The 15,834-nt window shown below is 44.7% G+C and overlaps 1 protein-coding gene across 1 annotated transcript in view; it reads left to right on the forward strand.

The window, feature by feature from the left end:
* Positions 1-15,834, forward strand: part of SNTB1 (syntrophin beta 1) — a 99,314-nt gene that overhangs the window by 48,844 nt on the left and 34,636 nt on the right. The window contains exon 2 of the mRNA XM_053395372.1: positions 9,996-10,212. Within this exon, the coding sequence (XP_053251347.1) occupies positions 9,996-10,212 (217 nt within the window). The remainder of the gene's footprint in view (positions 1-9,995; positions 10,213-15,834) is intronic.

The following is a 15,834-nucleotide window of genomic DNA, read 5'->3' on the forward strand; positions in this document are numbered from 1 at the left end:
TGCTCAGAGTAGACCCTTGAAATTAATGGACCTGTGTATCTACTTTGAGGATGACAAACACTGAATGCAACCCAAAATGTCTTCCCTGCCTTCGCCATCAGGTCCCCAGGCAGGTTGCAGCAACGGAATAGACAATTATAAAAAGACGGATTAAAGAGTTGCAATTATAAAACAAGCAAAACCGTTCCAAATGGAGCAGAACAGCATAAAATCAACAACAGAGGTGGGTCACACAGAAACAAAAATACCCTAACTCTCAAATACCCATGGGTAAGTGGCGTGTTTTCAGCATGGGGTGGAAGCTATACAATGAAGATGCTAGATTCATCTATTTGGGGGTGCGTGAGAGTCTTCCACAATCTAGAGCAAGGTTTCCCCCAAAAAGGATCTCCAGCTGTTTTTGGACTACAATTCCCATCACCCCGCACCACTTGTCTTGCTAGCTAGGGATGATGGGAGTTGTAGTCCAAACACAGCTGGAGACCTATTTTTTGGGAAGCCCTGATCTAGAGGTTGCCACAAAGATAGCCCTCTTCCAGGCCTCCTTTCCCAAACTTCTGAGGGAACCTGGTTCAAAAGATGTACAAGTCAAAGAACTATGAGTCCAGGAATTTGCTTTGAGCACCAGAACTGGAGCACACAGACAAAAGCACAACTTTTAGCTCCTCTCCAGCTAAAGACATGGGAATCAGAAATTTTTCCAGATCAGACAGAGATCTACCAGTAAATTAAATTAACTTGCAATTCTCTGATTACCGGCATTATTCTGACGGTATTTGAAGAGTGGGCCTCTGTTCCTAGTCCTCAGTATGTTCAGGCAAGAGATTCCGAACGAATAATGACACTTGCCAGCTCATGCCGTACGGATGTAACAATAAGGGTTATCTTCAAGTTATGTAAGTATTCCTAACACCAAGGCTAATTGAGATAAATGGTGATTGTTAGAAGGTAAGACAAATACTGTCTCGTTGCCAAGAACATGTGACATACAGGCGCCTCCGTTCTCCAATTTGCTCACTCATATAATCCCGATAAATGGTCTTACGGCAAAGCGAAAACTGGTGGAGGGACAAAGGGTTATCGTATAACAGCAGGGCCCAAGAATCAGGAACAACTTCAGTAAAACACCCAGATTACATAATGTGTTTCCAGACAATGAAAAAAACCTGCCTAGACATATTAAGCAATTTTTCCCCCCTAGGGGAAAAGTCGTTGCAGTCCAAAATGCAGCAATTGGAAAGATCCTGTTGCGTGAGCATGCAAATGCCCAGAAATAGTGCACCAACAGGAAATTTGTCACAATCCAAGTTTGAACAAGGAAACTGGCCTCGAATCAGAGGTTGCCAGCTATTTTGGTTTGTGTGCACATGTGGATTTTAGAGCGAGTGTTGTTGGCGTCACCCAAGGAAACACACATGCAGACATACCACTTTTCCAAGGGATCTGGGTAAAAGGTAGAACACATCTGAGCCTTGAGAAAGCACACAGAACTGAAAGAGGAAGCGGGAAAGAGTTTCGCTCATCCAACTTCCTCCTTCAGCTCTCCACACTTTTTACTGAGACCTTGAGGTCATCGTTAATAGCTCAATGAAAATGCCAGGAAAGGAATTGATAGTGAAACTTTTATATATACATTTTTATTGATTTTTTAACATATCCGTTCCAACAGTCATACAACATAACTTCTCATCTCATACAATATTTTAGACTTCCGTCAACACCTCTGATGATTTTCCGTTCTTTATCACTTATTCTTAATTTCTGTATTACATCTCATTATCCTTAACTAATAATTCTCTTCATAGTCTTTCTTGCAATATTTCAAATAATCCACCTTACAAAACTTCTTGCAGTCCTACTAGCATAATCTGTTCATCACAATTACTTTTCAGATAGTTCATATATTTACTCCAGTCTGCTAAGAATCTCTGATCCCGCAGGTTTCGAATCCTTCCTGTTAATTTATCTAATTCTGCATAGTCCATCAACTCCATCCTCCATTCTTCTTTTGTCGGTAATTTTTCTTGCTTCCATTTTTGTGCCAGTAATATTCTTGCTGCTGTCATTGCATATAAAAACAATTTACAATCCTGTCTATTAATATCATCTCCTACAATGCCAAGTAAAAATGCTTCTGGTTTCTTAATAAATGGTTTCTTAATTTCTTTCAACATCTTTTTCATCTCATTATAAATCATTTCCCAGAAGTTTTTCACTTTTTTACATTCCCACCACATGTGATGAAAAGTTCCTTCCTTTTCCTTAGTGAAACTGCCAATATCATAATGCCATTGTACAAATGGCACAACCGCATTTGATGTACTGTGCAAAGTTCTGGTTGCCTCGCCTCGAAAAGGACATTGTAGAGTTGGAAAAGGTTCAGAAAATGGCGGCCAAAATGCTCAATTTATAAATCACAGCAATTTGGGGCCCTTTAGAATTTCCAGGCGACTCTGGGTACCTTCCGCTAGTCTGCTTGTGACTCGTCTGCTCGCTGTTCATTTGTACAGCTCTCAACGTATTGTAACCCAATTTTGCATGGTAGTTTCTGAAGACCAAGGAGCAGGTTTGGGTCTGTGTTTGTATACAGTTGAATGCCATTTTAAATTAAGATGGCGGATGGATAGCTCATTCGGTAGTGCACAAGACTTCTAATCTTGGGGTTGTGGGTTCAAGTCCCATGTTGGACAAAACGATTCCTGCACTGCAGGGGATGGGACTAGATGACTCTTGGGGTCCAACTCTGCAATTCTATGCTTCTGTGGAGCCTTTCAAAACCACACTGATTTTAATCATTGATTAGGAACTGCGCGAATCATTTTCTTTCTTAGGATTCCTGAGCTATGCTGGGTATGAGACTGCCAGTACATTTAAGCATGGGAAAGTGAAGTCAATGTTCAGTGGGATGAAAATTGGGCTAAATACATTATTAGTCTATATACAGATATTTGTCAATGAGCTTTCATTGTTATGACCCTGCCAAAGTGAAGGATCCTTTGTTGAGATGGGGTATGGTGAAAGACGTTCATCTCAATATGCAGTAGAAGCGTCCTGTAGCTTTCATTATTTTGTAGCATTATAAACCAAGTTCCTGGTTGTGTAAACTTACTGAACTACTTTCATCCTTCAGTGCTACGATAGTGATTCATGGTCCCCCTCGCCCTCTTATACTTTCTCTCCTATCTTACCTGAATTGATTTTTTAAAACTATTTTGGCTATGCTGGCAGGGGCTGATGGGAGTTAAGAGTCTAGTAACATCTGGAAAGACAGAGGTTGCCTACCAACTTGGGAATGAAATATTCAAAGGTAGGGGCGTCCAAATGCTCAACATGAAACGCAATGAAATATTTCAACTGTAGGAAGCATAAATTACTTTGCAGCCAAGAAAGATTCTGAATTTACGGCTAGGTACCCACGAACAGAAAACTTCTTTTTAAAGTATTTTGCGAGCAGAAGTTTGTCTTGTTTCGCAACTCCTGGCGTTCCCTGCCATGCTGCTCTGCAAATATTTGAGATTCATTCAAACATACTGAAAGCGCTATGCCTGAACTCCTGGTATGTGGCATTTCTGCGCCGTAAAGGGCAAGTCCCTTGTGAATTATCAAGTTGCTCATCTGACTTGGTAAAACAGAAATAGGTTTTATGTAGTGAGGGAAAGGAGAGCAGCGGAGGTCTCTCTGCTACCCAGTATAGGGGCCGGGGGGGGGCAGCTTTGCAAAGGTGGCTGCATGTTTTGCCCTCCGTAAACCCTTGTTAAACCTGGGATGCGGGTGGCGCTGTGGGTTAAACCCCAGAGCCTAGGACTTGCCGATCAGAAGGTTGGCGGTTCATATCCCCACGACGGGGTGAGCTCCCGTTGCTCAGTCCCTGCTCCTTCCAACCTAGCAGTTCGAAAGCACAAAGTGCAAGTAGATAAATAGGTACTGCTCCGGCGGGAAGGTAAACGGCGTTTCTGTGCACTGCTCTGGTTTGCCAGAAGCGGCTTAGTCATGCTGGCCACATGACCCGGAAGCTGTACACCAGCTCCCTCGGCCAATACAGCGAGATGAGCACCGCAACCCCAGAGTCAGCCACGACTGGACCTAATGGTCAGGGGTCACTTTACCTTTAAACCCTTGTTGCTTCTTTCTCAGGCTTCTGTGAATTTCTGCCACGTACCAGAGAGACCATTGGAGGAGATCCTACATGCATAGGCTTTAAAACTGGGGGTGGGGTTAACAATATGTGCTTCCCCCACTCAGCAATACGTGACAGGCTACAGAGCCTCCATGTTCAGGGGTAGTCTACCTGACGCCAGGTCCTAAGCTACTGATCAAGGTTGGCCCACCTGTTTTGGCTCAAAGGTTGCACTGAGGGCGTACGTACCGATGGTGGGCGTCAACTATTGCAGGAAGCATGATGCTTGACGAAACACGCCCTGATCCAGTCGGTTCTGATGGGATTCTGGCATTCTGCAGGCTCAAGGCGATCCTCCATCCCAAGTTTTTTGCTTGAGGAGGTTGTGGCCACCATCATTCATGGAGAACAGCCTTTACCAACGGTGTCATGGTTCTTTGAAGACGCTTCAACTCAGGACGAAAGGGAGAAATGTGCTATGAGGAAGGCATGCTTGGCAAACGCTCACCGTGACTAACTCCCGTCCGCAAACCTATGTCCCCACTGTGGAAGGACGTGTGGATCCAGAATTGGCCTCCACAGTCACTTATGTACTCACTTTAAAAACTGTGTTTATGGAAGACAATCTTACTCGTCTATGATCGCCGAAGAAGAATAAGGATCTCAATAGGCGACTGCTGCCAAACGATGACTTCCTTTAAGCCGGGCTGAAGGCTCTTAATCAGATCTTTGATTGATAATATTCTGTTTATGTACACAGCTCCAACTGGAGATGCTGGGGGCTTGATCCTGACCTTCTACATGCAGAGCAGTTGCCCCACCCCTCAGCTACAGGCCCTCCCCAGACAATGAACTGTAGTCCCTTTTGTTGCTGCTTTTGACTAACCTGCACGAGTCATAAGACGCTCCAGAAGCTCCTTAGCCTGACATATTTGATCAAATTTGCCGTGTTGACTTCCCTTCGTTGGACGCATGCTTTTCTTCTTTGCTTCCGCCCCCTCCACCTCCCCAAATGTCATCTGCGAATAGTAACAAAGGATTAATTGTGGAAATGTTTTCGGGGCTTGGCAGGATTGCGCACAAATGAAGGGCTCTTTTGACACAACGGCTCTGCCTTGCCTTGCAAAGCAAGCAACAATCGCCGAGCCCTCGGCAAGTGCCAGAGGATTAATTTGTTCAACTGCCGCTTCCTCGTTTCCTGTCATTTTCGGCGTGGAGGGTGAAAGTACCGGCAGTGGGGATGAGGAAGGAACTGAGCATTGGAATTTTAATTGCTTGACCGTAATATTATTGGTTTTGTTTTTTTAATTTGCCATACACAAAGAGACCGTGGATTATTAATTAGTATGTGGTGATTAGAGCCTCTGCCTGAAAGAGGTTGTGGGGTCAGCGATGTGAGTTTTTTAGATGGCGCTTTTAGCCTGCATGTGTCTGTAAGCGTCGGATCAGGTTGGAACCGAGAAACCGAGGAAGTGTTAGGAACCCAGATATGTAAGCTAATCACCAAAGGGCACCTTAAACCTATAATAATAATAATAATTTATTATTTATACCCCGCCCATCTGGCTGAGTTTCCCCAGCCACTCTGGGCGGCTCCCAATCAAGTGTTAAAAACAGTACACCTATGTTGCAGTCGCCGCAACACAAATGTCTAGGTGCCTTTTTTTGCAATGAAATTTATTTTTTATTATTTGTTACATTTCTATTCCACTTTTTATTTTAAAGAAAAACATCTCAAAGCGGTTTCCAACTTATTGAAACATCAACTAAAACAATCCAGAATAAAACAAATTCAAGCTTCAAGAAAAAATATGTCAGGTCCTTCTCTAAGTGACCTGTTGCTTTCGCCATGTTTGTTTACCAACTTAATTTATAGAGCTGCCCCATTGCAGAAGTGCTCCAGGAAGCCAGGGTGGTGTAGTGGTTAGAGTGCCGGACTAGAAGCTGGGAGATCAGGGTTCAAATCCCCCACTCAGTCATGAAGCTCACTGGTCATAGCCTCTTAGTCTACTTCACAGGGTCATTGTAGGGATTCACTGAGGAATGGGGGTGAACCATAGACACCTTGGAGAAAATGGTGGAATACAAATGCAGCAAATAACGTCTTCTGCTTACTTGCTTAAGAAAGCAAGCCAGCCAGATACAGATGCCCAGCCTGGCATCCAGAGACCTCCATCTGGTTGCAAGTGGAGCCACACAAGTCGCAAAATGCGCCTGGCTAATTTCTAACTCTGGTTAGGTCTAACCAACCTTGGTGCCCTCCAGATGTTTCTGGAGTACACCTCTTGCACAACTCCATGCTGGCTGGGGGGATTTGTAATCCAAAAAGACAACAACCACCCAATGGGGCACCAGGACTGGCAAAGGCTGTGCTAAATCTCAGCTTATTACAAATGATGACCCAATATCCATACAGAGACAAAACAGAGACTGAGGCAGAGTGGGCATTTCCTAATACAGTGGTACCTCTGGTTATGAACTTAATTCGTTCCGGAGGTCCGTTCTTAACCTGAAACTGTTCTTAACCTGAGGTACCACTTCAGCTAATGGGGCCTCCCGCTGCCACCACGCAATTTCTGTTCTCATCCTGAGGTAAAGTTCTTAACCTGAGGTACCACTTCTGGGTTAGCGGAGTCTGTAACCCAAAGTGTTTGTAACCTGAGGTGTTTGTAACCCGAGGTACCACTGTACGGTTGGCTGTCAAAACACTTGGTGTAATAAACAAGAACGGATCCTGCCCACTTGATAAACTTTATTGAACTTCTTTGAAAGCCACAATGCATCCTGTCCTGACAGGACAAGAGGTCAGCTAATATGAAAATGAAACATGGCCATCAATACCTGTCTGTATGTGGGGTTTGTAATACAGAATTTGGCCTTTTAAAGTAGGAAGTGCAAGGAGGGAGGGCAATTGGGACTTCTCATAACCAACCTCCCAGCCTTGCACCTTCAGATGGGCTGTAAAAATGCAAAGTTCATACGACAGATGTCATATTTGCTGCTCTTTCATGCTTTTGACCCATCTGGAATTTGGAGACACCAGACTCACTCTTCCTGTGTAAGACCAAAACGTCCTTTTACCAGGTGTGCAATCATAGCTTCCAACACATCGAAGGCAAAAATGATCTTCTGGGACGCCATCTTCCTGTTTTTTTTCACGAGAGGGCGGCCATTTTGGGCGCTGTGATCTCACACAATCTCACACCGTGATCCCCTCCCCTTGAAAAAAGCATTTTATCAGGCACAGCGCCCAAAAACGTGTTTTGGGGCACCGTGCAAGATCACAGCCCCCCTCCCAGTACTTTTTCAGGGTGAAATCGTAGCATGAAATCACATGAGATCATGGTGCCCAAAATGGCTGCCATCCTCTCATGAGAAAAAAATGGGATGGCCTTCTTTTTTCCAGGACACTTTCGGGTTATGGTGTAACATAAAGCATTTAAAGCCATAGGTAGATATAGAAGCTTCAAGTTCAGAAAGGCAGTTGGAGTACAATGAATAAAAATAGCTTTATAGAAAATCAGGTTGCTTGGACTTCAAATCATAAAAGAAACAGGAATGTATTTCTGAAAAATTCTGTACCCTTTGGGAAGATGTTATGATCATTCACCGCTGGCTATTGCCAGATCTTCAGAGTCTGAAAAGGCTTGAAGGTATTTATAGGAATACTAGGAATATGTGCTGGAGCTGTCAGACAGTAAATGCAGATATGGACCCTATTTTCTGGTTTTTCCCAAAATAAGAAAATTTGTATAGACATAATAAACAAAATTGAAATTATAACAGGTTATCAATTATTATTAGACACCTTGATTGTATTGTCCAGTTTTGTAAAGCACTCAGTGTTGTCTGAAGGCATCACAATGTGAGAGTATCTCTTAACTGCATCTCGAATGTTGATTACTGCAAATTGGAAGAAAATAAGAACTCCCAACAATTGATGACTGGATTGTGCACTTATGAGAAATTGTACATGTTTAAACTGACAAATGTAGTAAGGATGAAGGAAAGAAGGCAGCAGAATAATATTTTAATAGAGAAATAGAGTAGTTTTGTGGTATATTGGAGCAACAGAACTCCAGAAAATGCACAACCCTATGCGCTATTGGAATTGTGGTGGCACAATTCAATTGATTTTATGTTAAAACGTGGTTATTCAAATTTGCACTCCTCTGAATTTTGTGTTGTGGTTTTCCTGCCCAAAAAAGTATATGATCTAAGCGCACACAAAAATCAATATATTAGTGATTAGTAGCATACAAAAATGTATCATATTCAAGGAAATGGCTTGGAATTTTTTTTTAAAAAGCCTATTATTGAGCAAAATGTCACCAAAAAAATCCATGCCAGTTTTCATGCAGACTTTGCTTTTTAAGAAAAAGTAAAATTGCAAATTGATGTTCAACTGGGACATGCTCCATTTAAGAATTGAGAAATGAGAAACAGGACCTGGGACTTGGCAGGGCGAAGTGGAAGGATGTTTTACTCTTGTTGACAATGTCCTGGGAACTGCATTCACATCTGAATGTTCCAGCCTGTTGTTTAGTTTTCAGTCTGAGTTGCTCTCTCTGGCTTTGGTCTCACATCCCATCCCCTTTCCTCTCCTCTTCTGCATTTTAAAGAGCTTAGCTCAAGTTGCTCCACGAAGCATTAAGCTTTGCAAGGCCAGAAGTAGGTCTGAAGAACGGTCAAAGCACGTCCGGCTTTGATTGAATTGTAGGAAAAGCGATTCTTGCCCCTTTAAAACTGTTGCTAAGTCGACAAAATCTAAAAACAATTAGCAAACTGAGTTTGGTGTGTGTATGTTTGTGCATAATGTTAACTCTGGACGTGTATCTTCAATTCTGACCAAACTATGCTTCCTGGAGCAAAATATACACAGGAGGCTACAAACAAACAAAGCCTCCTGTGTATATTTTGATCTAGGAGGCATAGTTCAAGTACAGTCATACCTTGGTTGTTGAACGCCTTGGTACTCGTATGTTTTGGCTCCCGAATGATCAAAACCCAGAAGTGAGTGTTCTGGTTTTTGAACTTATTTTGGAAGCTGAATGTCTGACAGAGCTTCCGCAGCTTCTGATTGGCTGCAGGAGCTTCCCGCAGCCAATCAGAAGCCGCTCTTTGGTTTCCGAACGCTTTGGAAGTCGAACGGACTTCCGGAACGGATTCCGTTCAATCTCCGAGGTACGACTGTACAGTGGTACCTCGGGTTAAGTACTTAATTCGTTCCAGAGGTCCGTACTTAACCTGAAACTGTTCTTACCCTGAAGCACCACTTTAGCTAATGGGGCCTCCTGCTGCTGCCGTGCTGCCGGAGCACGATTTCTGTTCTCATCCTGAAGCAAAGTTCTTAACCCGAGGTACTATTTCTGGGTTAGCGGAGTCTGTAACCTGAAGTGTATGTAACCTGAAGTGTATGTAACCTGAGGTACCACTGTATACACTTCCAGAGTTAATGCTAAATACATTATTTCTGATAAATGAGCCACCATCACTGCTAGAGAGGGCTGTGACAATTTGTGTCTCTCGGGCTTTTTAGACTCTTCTGCCCATGTACTATCTGAAACGAAAGGGACACATGGGTTGCCAGATGCGAAATGTATTTATTTTCAGCTCTCCTACCCCACTTTACGTCATTGTGCGCTCCTTGTCAAGTGTGCCTTAACGTTTGTCTCGACTAGGATGAATTTGACCCTGAATGTTGAGTGAGGGAGTATCTTGAGGGGCTAAACAGAGGAGGGTCATCTAGGCCAATGGAGGCAGCAGGGAACCACCTGAGTTACTCATGGTCTAGTGCTTCAGCGAAGGAGTATTTGGCTCTCGGAACATTTTTTCGCTTACTCACCTTTCATTCTCCTTCTTTGCTTCTTTGCTACAGTGAAGTACATGAGGGAAGCCACCCCCTACGTCAAGAAAGGGTCTCCGGTTTCTGAAATTGGCTGGGAGACCCCCCCACCCGAATCTCCGCGGCTGGGGAACGCGTCCACCGACCCCCTGTCTCAGCTGTCCCTCTCCATCCACAGAGACAAAAAGACGATCCCGCTCAAAATGTGCTACGTTACGCGGAACATGGCCGTGTCGGACCCAGAAAACAGGTAACGGCCGTTGCCGGGGAAGCTCACGGGGCAGGGGGAAGGTGTTTGACCTTTTATTGAGGGGGGGAGAGATAATATGCATTTACGCAAAAGCGACAGATCAAAAGAAGCACCAACCTCTTCAACCGGGGGCTGAGCCACAATTCTCTTTGTTCCGTGGTTTATTCCATTTGTCTTTTGATTTCTAGTCACAGGTCCGAGAGGATTTAGTTCCGTCCCGCTGCTTTCTTTGGGAAAGCCCGCAATGTACTGCTGAATCGGAATGAAGGTCAAGAAACCCAATTGACAGTTGTTCTGATTCAGTGGTAAGCAGTGGGTTTTCCAGGGGGAAATCCATGGAACAAAACAAGAACCTCTTGGACCCACGACTAGAATTCATGGGATAAACAGAAGTGTGGATGATCCCTATATAAACTGATGATGATAATACATATACACTTACAAATCATTACACCTTCATTATTATTATTAAATACTACTACTACTACTACTACTACTACTACTAATAATAATAATAATAATATCATCGGTGTATGTATCCAGAATTCATAGAAACTCAGGTACATCCAAACCAACCTTATGGAATGTATTTGTGGCTCTATAAGTACTCCATTTTGAATATTAATATTCCACTTTTTAATTAGCTGATTTATTGATACTTATTCATAGATAAACAAAAATGCACGCCCATTGCAAAGTATCTTTTTTTAAAAAATATTTTTATTAGGAATTTCAACATGACAATTTATCAAAAAAATACATCATCCTCCTTCCCCCCCTCGTTTTTTCCCTCCCCCCTTCCCCCCCAAAGAAAAACCCACCCTCCCACCCCAGACTTCCCTCAGCTCCTCTCTGGTTTCTCAACACATATTATTCTCTGCATATTATAACATTGTATGGATCCTTAATTTATCTATCTGTATATTACCAATATAAAGTTTGTGAATGTTTATTCAAAACCTGCCTTTTTCTTTTTTCCTTTTTCTTTTTATTAAAAAAACACACACGTGGAAGTCTGTACACCAGATCTTTATTCTAGGCCAGGCATCCCCATCCTTCGGCCCTCCAGATGTCTTGGACTACAATTCCCATCATCCCTGACCACTGGTCCTGTTAGCTAGGGATCATGGGAGTTGTGTGCCAAAACATCTGGAGGGCCGCAGGTTGGGGATGCCTGTTCTAGGCCTTAAAGTAAATAAGAATTCACACAGTTCTAGTGTGCTAAGCTAAGAGTGGGTGTGATTTCTGCTGGCTGAAGTGAATCAGATGAACACATTTTACCAGATTATATTAACTGGGTGAAAATTCCCATGTTGTCATCCTGTAACAACCCCACTGTTCAGGAATCTCTTGGTGTTCTGCAAAGACTTCGCCATGCAACAGGTTTGGGAAGCTTTGTTGTTGTTTTTTTGGCTGAGATCAGGAAAGAGTACGAGCAAATACACTTCTTAAAACTATACCTAGACTTTTCAAAGCTGGGCAGCTTTGACTCACTGAAGGGTGCTTCCAGCATCCCTTTTTCCTTACACAGATAATATTTCTGAGTGGGGTCAGGGGCGGGGAGAATGCATGCCACAGCTACGTCATCATGCAACCGCGTTTGTTTCACTATGAACACATAAGAGGATCTCTGCTGGTTCAGGAAAAAAAAGTCCACCTAGAGCAGCCTTCAGCTTTCACAGTGATCATGAGAAACCCACAGAAAACACGAGCATATCTGGTACATTTACAGGGAATATAGTTTACCCAGCCCTGCCTTATCCCCAGAAGCACCACACCCAAAGCCTAATACAGTGGTACCTCCGGTTAAGAACTTAATTCGTTCTGGAGGTCCGTTCTTAACCTGAAACTGTTCTTAACCTGAGGTACTACTTTAGCTAATGGGGCCTTCCGTTGCCGCCGCGCCACCACTGCACGATTTCTGTTCTCATCCTGAAGCAAAGTTCTTAACCCGAGGTACTATTTCTGGGTAGCGGATTCTGTAACCTGAATCATCTGTAACCTGAGGTACCACTGTAATGGTACCCACGATGCTCCTATAAATCACCTGACTGGGTCATACGTGAGGCTTCTCCAGGCCAGCCGATTTGCTGTTGAAATTGCTTGACGCTGCTGTAGATCGTAGGCCAGCTGATTGCTTGGCGTTGCCGTGGGTCAGCTACCTACATTACCGCATTACAAGTGAATTCTGGAAAGAAAGAACGTTACGTTTTAGGCAAATTCCTCTTCTACGCAGTGAAACTAGCCGTTTGTGCAGTGCATTGCGCTTCCGGCAATGAAGCCTGCATTCAGCAAACTGGCTGAGCCGGGAAGATGCCACGGCATGATTGAGAACATTCCAACTGCAGGTGGAAGGACGCTGCCAACGTTAATTTTGGGAGGAGAGGATTGCGCTGTGTTGTATGGAAGTGGTGGTGGGGGATGAGACAGGAGCGGGTGGTTAAAGAACGTGATGGGGTAAAAAGCAAGGATCTCAAGCAGGGGTAGGCAACCTAAGGCCCACGGGGGTTGTTTAACCAGCCCACAAGCCGCCCCCAAACCAAGCCATGGGGACTTGCTTCTGCGGTGCCAGAAATCGCATCTGCTCAGATGCTGAAAATTGCGGCCGTGGTACACGATCCGGCCCACGGAGGGATCTCCGCTGGAGAGAACTGGCCCAAGCAAGGTAAACCTTGCCAACCCCTGATCTGAAGCAACAATGAGTGGTGGAGAAATGGAAGATGGATCAGGAGCTAAAACTGAAGGTGGTTTGCAAGAGAATCTCTCATCTAGAGCTTTGAGACAGGAGTAGGGTACCTCTAGAAAGGAAACGGGCAAGGGGAGAAGGCCCTAGGGCAGGCATAGGCAAACTCGGCCCTCCAGATGTTTTGGGACTACAACTTCCACCATCCCTGACCACTGGTCCTGTTAGCTAGGGATGATGGGAGTTGTAGTCCCAAAACATCTGGAGGGCCTGTCCTAGGGTTACAAGATGTAGAGTCTTGATAAGGCGGAGGGCCTAAAATCCTCATATTATTTTGAATCGCCTTGGCTTGGGAACCTTCTGCTCACAAGGGAAGTGAGCAAGGCAGAACGGCACACGGGACTTCCATGGTCCTTTGCTTCCTGGTGCTAAAAATAGGGCGAGCTTGTTGGTCCCTATTTTAAACATATGTGGAACCAGCTGCACCCCAGCACACGGCAGCTCAACTCCATTGTCTCTCTCGCAGTTGCTAACCAAAAAGAAATAAAAGAAACCAATGAAGTCAGGGGAAGGAGAATATTCAACCCCCCCCCCCCCCATTTCACATCAATGAGCTTTTTGTTCCTACCCAGTACAGAGGCTTTTAAAGAAATTGGCTGCAAGTTCTTTGGCTTTCAACACTTCTCCGTCTGAAGGGGGCTTGAAAGCTGAAGTTTTTCAAGTTTAGGGAGAGGGCTAGGAGCATGGAAAGCAGCCGTTGTCGTGACTTCGACAGCGGAACAGCTGGATCTCTCAAATCCTTGCGGAAATCCTTGGCTCAGCTGCGGCCACGTCCACACCCTAAATTTAGAACACTGTGATACCACTTTAAACAGCTATAACCCCCCACCACCCTCCAAAAACCCAATCCTGGGAATGATAGTTTGCGGGAAGAAATGGAGGCAGTGAGAGATTTTACTTTCTTGGGCTCCATGATCACTGCAGATGGTGACAGCAGTCACGAAATTAAAAGACACCTGCTTCTTGGGAGAAAAGCAATGACAAACCTAGACAGCATCTTAAAAAGCAGAGACATCACCTTGCCAACAAAGGTCCGTATAGTTAAAGCTATGGTTTTCCCAGTAGTGATGTATGGAAGTGAGAGCTGGACCATAAAGAAGGCTTGTCGCCGAAGAATTGATGCTTTTGAATTCTGGTGCTGGAGGAGACTCTTGAGAGTCCCGTGGACTGCAAGAAGACCAAACCTATCCATTCTGAAGGAAATCAGCCCTGAGTGCTCACTGGAAGGACAGATCCTGAAGCTGAGACTCCAATACTTTGGCCACCTCATGAGAAGAGAAGACTCCCTGGAAAAGACCCTGATGTTGGGAAAGATGGAGGGCACAAGGAGAAGGGGATGACAGAGGACAAGATGGTTGGACAGTGTTCTTGAAGCTACCAGCATGAGTTTGACCAAACTGTGGGAGGCAGTGGAAGACAGGAGTGCCTGGCATGTTCTGGTCCATGGGGTCATGAAGAGTCGGACACAACTAAACAACAACAAAAAGGATGCTGAGAATTGCCAATAGCCCCTTACTCCCCTCACAGAGCTACAGTTCCCAGAATGGTTTAATAATCAGCCTCTCTTCTGAGAATTGTCCTTACCTGGCCCTTTGCTCCATCCTCTGCAGTGGCAAGAGCCTCAGAGACTAATTGGATTACAGTAAGTTGAGGATGGCGCCCACTTCCTCCAATCCACCATGGATGCTGTTGCCATGAATGGAGCCAGGCCTGGGCTCTGGGTGCTTCAAAACTGACCATGACTTTCAGACCCTTGGGAAAGAGAGCTTCAATCTCGCTCAGGTGTGAGACAATGCTCTGTTTCAGATACAGCTCACACGGTCACAAATAACCTTTGCTATCTTCAGGAAACGAGTAGTTTTGAGTCTCCCACACATTAAAAGAGGGTTTATCAGTTCTTGTGGCCTTTATTTCCTGTGGAAACTCTGAGCTCTCAGTTGACGTTCTCCAGTCAACATCAGACGCGGTGAGAAACCTTGCTGTGTCCTGTATTCCCCCAAATGAGTGGGGAAAAGGTCTTGCGAAAACACTTTAAGAGACCCCCCACAGCTTCTATAGCTGCTCCAGCCCAAATCAAAACATAACTGCAGCTTATGTGATGCCAACAAGTCTAGTTAAAATATTGGCAACTCCATTGTCGGTGGAGATTGATGGATGAAATCATTTTCTGTTCCAAGGCTTCAGCCAGAGCCGCATTTGGGTTAGGTCCACAGCGGTTCTCAACCTGTGGGTCCCCAGATGTTGTTGGACTACAACTCCCATCATCCCTGAGTTCTGGCCTTGCTAGCTAGGGGTGATGGGAGTTGTAGTTCAACAACATCTGGGGACCCACAGGTTGAGAAAGGCTGGGTTAGGATCTCTCCCTAATCCATTACTTCTCTGCTTCCTCTCTTTCCTTGGGGGCATGAGGAATCATCACGGCAAGACCCCGTCTGCACTCTGATACCACTTTAAACACCCCTTCCTTCCCCCTAAGAATCCTGGGAACTGTAGTTTGCTAAGGGTCCTGAGAGTTGTTAGGAGACCTCTGTTCCTGTCACAGATCTATAATTCCCAAAGTTCCCTGGGGGGAGAGGGATTGACGGTTAAGCCATTCTGGGTTTTTAGCTCTGCAGGGGAATTTGGAATGGGGGTGGGTTATCTCCTGGCAACTATCAGAACAAAGTACAGTTCCCAGGAGTATTTGGGGGAAGCCATAAAAGTGGTATGATACTGCTTTAAATGTGAAGTGTAAAGGTAAAGGGACCCCTGACCATTTAAGTCTAGTCGTGACCGACTCTGGGGTTGCGGTGCTTATCTCGCTTTATTGGCCGAGGGAGCCGGCGTACAGCTTCCGGGTCATGTGGCCAGCATGACTAAACCACTTCTGGTGAACCAGA

The sequence above is a fragment of the Podarcis raffonei genome, chromosome 7 (genome assembly GCF_027172205.1).
Source record: "Podarcis raffonei isolate rPodRaf1 chromosome 7, rPodRaf1.pri, whole genome shotgun sequence".
Lineage (NCBI taxonomy): Eukaryota > Metazoa > Chordata > Lepidosauria > Squamata > Lacertidae > Podarcis > Podarcis raffonei.